This window comes from Leuciscus leuciscus, assembly GCF_965113295.1.
Source record: "Leuciscus leuciscus genome assembly, chromosome: 8".
Lineage (NCBI taxonomy): Eukaryota > Metazoa > Chordata > Actinopteri > Cypriniformes > Leuciscidae > Leuciscus > Leuciscus leuciscus.
In genome coordinates, this window is record NC_138732.1 from 190,001 (window position 1) to 195,000 (window position 5,000).

General features: G+C 51.4%; 1 protein-coding gene across 5 annotated transcripts in view; it reads left to right on the forward strand.

Annotated features, from left to right (window-relative positions):
* LOC309503977 (limbin-like) overlaps positions 1 to 5,000 on the forward strand; it is a gene marked incomplete at its 5' end in the record, with an annotated part of 50,432 nt that overhangs the window by 3,885 nt on the left and 41,547 nt on the right. For all 5 annotated transcript variants that reach the window (XR_014207955.1, XM_082176852.1, XM_082176855.1 and 2 more), the window contains 4 exons: positions 79 to 179; positions 1,596 to 1,661; positions 1,871 to 2,002; positions 2,346 to 2,491. Coding sequence is in view for 4 of the 5 variants with exons in the window: in XM_082176852.1 (XP_082032978.1) it covers positions 79 to 179; positions 1,596 to 1,661; positions 1,871 to 2,002; positions 2,346 to 2,491 (445 nt within the window). The remainder of the gene's footprint in view (positions 1 to 78; positions 180 to 1,595; positions 1,662 to 1,870; positions 2,003 to 2,345; positions 2,492 to 5,000) is intronic.

Below are 5,000 nucleotides of genomic sequence, written 5' to 3' on the forward strand. Positions count from 1 at the left end.
ACACACACACACAGACTATATAACTCATACTCACTGTTCTCATTCTGTTTGTGTGTGTGTGTGTGTGTGTGTGTGTAGCTGGCTCTCAGTTTGTGGTTTTGTACAGGATGAGTGTGAAAGGAAACAGAAAACAGGTTTTGACATTACCAGCGTTTCTGACCTTCTCCAATGCCACTCAGGTATCTACACCCGTCTGTCTCTCTCTCTCTCTCTCTCTCTCTCTCTCTCTCTCTCTTCTCCTGTCTCACTGTCTGCTGTGTCACTGTCTGCTGTGTCACTGTCTCACTGTCTGCTGTCTCACTGTCTGCTGTCTCACTGTCTGCTGTCTCACTGTCTACTGTCTCACTGTCTCACTGTCTGCTGTGTCACTGTCTGCTGTCTCACTGTCTGCTGTCTCACTGTCTGCTGTCTCACTGTCTGCTGTCTCACTGTCTGCTGTGTCATCTTTTCACTGTCTGCTGTCTCACTGTCTGCTGTCTCACTGTCTCACTGTCTGCTGTCTCACTGTCTGCTGTTTCACTGTCTGCTGTCTCACTGTCTGCTGTCTCACTGTCTGCTGTGTCATCTTTTCACTGTCTGCTGTCTCACTGTCTGCTGTCTCACTGTCTCACTGTCTGCTGTGTCACTGTCTGCTGTGTCACTGTCTGCTGTCTCACTGTCTGCTGTCTCACTGTCTGCTGTCTCACTGTCTGCTGTCTCACTGTCTGCTGTGTCATCTTTTCACTGTCTGCTGTCTCACTGTCTGCTGTCTCACTGTCTCACTGTCTGCTGTCTCACTGTCTGCTGTTTCACTGTCTGCTGTCTCACTGTCTGCTGTCTCACTGTCTGCTGTGTCATCTTTTCACTGTCTGCTGTCTCACTGTCTGCTGTCTCACTGTCTCACTGTCTGCTGTGTCACTGTCTGCTGTCTCACTGTCTGCTGTCTCACTGTCTGCTGTCTCACTGTCTGCTGTCTCACTGTCTGCTGTCTCACTGTCTGCTGTGTCATCTTTTCACTGTCTGCTGTCTCACTGTCTGCTGTCTCACTGTCTCACTGTCTGCTGTCTCACTGTCTGCTTTCTCACTGTCTGCTGTCTCACTGTCTGCTGTGTCATCTTTTCACTGTCTGCTGTCTCACTGTCTGCTGTCTCACTGTCTGCTGTCTCACTGTCTGCTGTCTCACTGTCTGCTGTCTCACTGTCTCACTGTCTGCTGTCTCACTGTCTGCTTTCTCACTGTCTGCTGTCTCACTGTCTGCTGTGTCATCTTTTCACTGTCTGCTGTCTCACTGTCTGCTGTCTCACTGTCTCACTGTCTGCTGTCTCACTGTCTGCTGTTTCACTGTCTGCTGTCTCACTGTCTGCTGTCTCACTGTCTGCTTTCTCACTGTCTGCTGTCTCACTGTCTGCTGTCTCACTGTCTGCTGTTTCACTGTCTGCTGTCTCACTGTCTGCTGTCTCACTGTCTGCTGTCTCACTGTCTGCTGTGTCACTGTCTGCTGTCTCACTGTCTGCTGTCTCACTGATTTTGATCTGTTTGGTTCATTCACTGCTTGTTTGTTTGTGGTAAATGTGATGAAACTGAGGTTTTGTTGATCAGTATTGACTGTATTACAGAATGACATTCATCTGTTTGGTCCAGTGGTGGCGAATTTCACTCTGAGGATAAACACCACTGAGCAGGTGAACGAACACACACACACACACACACACACACACACACACACACACACACACACACACACACACACACACACACACTCACTCACACTCTCACTCACACTCACACTCACACTCACACACTCACACACACACACACACACACACACACACACACACACACACACACTCACTCACACATTTAACCGGCTGATGTGTGTGTGTGTTGACAGGTTGATGTGGATCGCTCTGTTCTCCTCCTGGGTTTCCTGGGTTCGTTCCTGCTTTCGCTCCTGCTGTTGTCTCTCAGTGTCGTCAGTGTGAAGCTCCTCCAGCGCAGACGACTGCGCATCTCTGCACACACAGTCAGTCCTTTACAGTCTCAACACTGTGTGTGAGTGTGTGTGAGTGAGTGTGAGTGTGTGACTGTGTGTGACTGTGTGTGAGTGAGTGTGAGAGTGAGTGTATGTTTGTGTGTGTGTGTATCAGTGTGAAGCTCCTCCAGCGCAAACGACTGCGCATCTCTGCACACACAGTCAGTCCTTTACAGTCTCATCACTGTGTGTGTGTGTGTGAGTGTGTAAGTGTGAGTGTGTGTGTGTGTGTGTGTGTGTGTGAGTGTGAGTGTGTGTGTGTGACTTTTGTTCCACATGACAGAAGGAAGATGTGAGATGTTGGTGTGAAATGACTGTGTTTCTTCATTTCTAGAGACGCAGTGTGAATGAAGAGGCGGGGCCATACGAGGGAACATGTGACATCACTGCGTCAGCCAATGAGGAGGCAGCGTTTGAGGATAAATTTGTGGATATTTTGATGTTGGAGGATCCACAAAACATGATGGAGGCACTTGACAGGTGTGTAAAACTCATTGGGAAAAACAAAGTCACGCTTAACATTGAATAATATGATCAGTTAGACTGCACTGACACTAGCAGATGAGAACAAAACTGGAACTGAATTGAGTTTAAAGGGATACTCCACCTCTGGAAAGATGAATGTGTATATAAAATAGGTCATTTATGTAGAAGAAATGTGAAGAAATTCTAGACTGAGAAAAGCCAGAAAATGTATTTTTGGCTTATGTGGATGAAAGACAACAACTCCCAGAATGCACTTGCTTCGCTGCCCTAGGAGGCCACTCCCAAGCCACGCCTACCGGTTAGAGAGCGCAGTTAAACAACAAGGCTAGGCTACTAGTGAGTCTCCGTGACGAGTTTGCCCGGGATTTCGAGATCGCCCAAAATGTCCGGGATTCGGCTTTTGCGTTCTACAGTCGCCATTCATCATGTTTCCTGTGGCGAGCAGGACGAGGCTGATGGCCGAGGGAGAACGGCGAGCAGGACGAGGCTGATGGCCGAGGGAGAACGGCGAGCAGGACGAGGCTGATGGCCGAGGGAGAACGGCGAGCAGGACGAGGCTGAGGGGCGCGGGAGAACGGCGAGCAGGACGAGGCTGATGGCCGAGGGAGAACGGCGAGCAGGACGAGGCTGAGGGGCGCGGGAGAACGGCGAGCAGGACGAGGCTGATGGCCGAGGGAGAACGGCGAGCAGGACGAGGCTGAGGGGCGCGGGAGAACGGCGAGCAGGACGAGGCTGATGGCCGAGGGAGAACGGCGAGCAGGACGAGGCTGAGGGGCGCGGGAGAACGGCGAGCAGGACGAGGCTGATGGCCGAGGGAGAACGGCGAGCAGGACGAGGCTGATGGCCGAGGGAGAACGGCGAGCAGGACGAGGCTGAGGGCCGCGGGAGAACGGCGAGCAGGACGAGGCTGATGGCCGAGGGAGAACGGCGAGCAGGACGAGGCTGAGGGGCGCGGGAGAACGGCGAGCAGGACGAGGCTGATGGCCGAGGGAGAACGGCGAGCAGGACGAGGCTGAGGGGCGCGGGAGAACGGCGAGCAGGACGAGGCTGATGGCCGCGGGAAAACGGCGAGCAGGACGAGGCTGATGGCCGCGGGAGAACGGCGAGCAGGACGAGGCTGAGGGCCGTGGGAGAACGGCGAGCAGGACGAGGCTGATGGCCGCGGGAGAACGGCGAGCAGGACGAGGCTGAGGGCCGCGGGAGAACGGCGAGCAGGACGAGGCTGATGGCCGCGGGAGAACGGCGAGCAGGACGAGGCTGATGGCCGCGGGAGAACGGCGAGCTGGACGAGGCTGAGGGCCGCGGGAGAACGGCGAGCAGGACGAGGCTGATGGCCGCGGGAGAACGGCGAGCAGGACGAGGCTGATGGCCGCGGGAGAACGGCGAGCAGGACGAGGCTGATGGCCGCGGGAGAACGGCGCGAGGCCGGTGGCGTGATTACTGAGACGCATCGGTCTCGTATCTCTCACGGAGGAGCGGGAATTTTCTCAGCAATGCTAAAACGCACATCGACCGATCACTTGTTTAGCGTTGATGTAAACACTACATTCAGATTCACCAATCGGAATGAATTCAGTTAGATTGAAACAAAAGGTGTGCATGTAAACAATGAATGGCGACTACAGAAAGCAAAAGCCGAAACCCGGACATTTTGGACGATCTCGACGGCCGGACATGTCCGGGAAAAAGAGGATGGTAACCCCTACTACTCAGCTTTCTCCTACTACTCAGCTTTCTCCACAGAACAAGAGCCTGCTATTTTAGCTTCCAAAGAAAGACGGCTGATACTGTGTACATTCTGTGAGTGAGATCACTCTATGGGCGGGCTGAACACATGCGGGACAGCTCCTCCTACTGCTGTAGTCTCTCGCCTCTGGTCAGAAAATCCTCAGATGACGCAAAATGACGATTTTTGCGTCATCGGAGGATTTTTTCCAGACAAAACATACATAAATCTCTCATCTCAGGGGGACTTGAGTGTAGAAAGCACGGTAATTCGAAAATACTACAGGTTTTCTACTAATACAAAGCTTAATGCTAAATCCTGAAGTATCCCTTTAATGAAGACACTGATTGGGTTTGTTTCATAATTGATGAAATTTGGTACATTAACACTGTTGAACTGAATTGAGCTTAAAGGGTTAGTTCACCCAAAAATGAAAATTCTGTCATCGATTGCTCTCCCTCATGTTGTGCCAAACCTGTAAGACTGTCGTTCATCTTTGGAACACAAATTAAGATATTTTTAATCAAATTGGAGCGATTTCTGTCCCTCCATTATATTGGTACACAACTACCACTTTGATACGGTGGCCCAGTAGTGCACAACACAACGAAATTGAAAAAGCAAACATAAGTCCACAACACAACGAAATCAAGCTACAAAACAATGAAATCAAGCCACATCAGAACGAAATCAAGCCACAACACAACGAAATCAAGATGCAACACAACGAAATCAAGATGCAAAACAACGAAATCAAGCCACATCACAACGAAATTG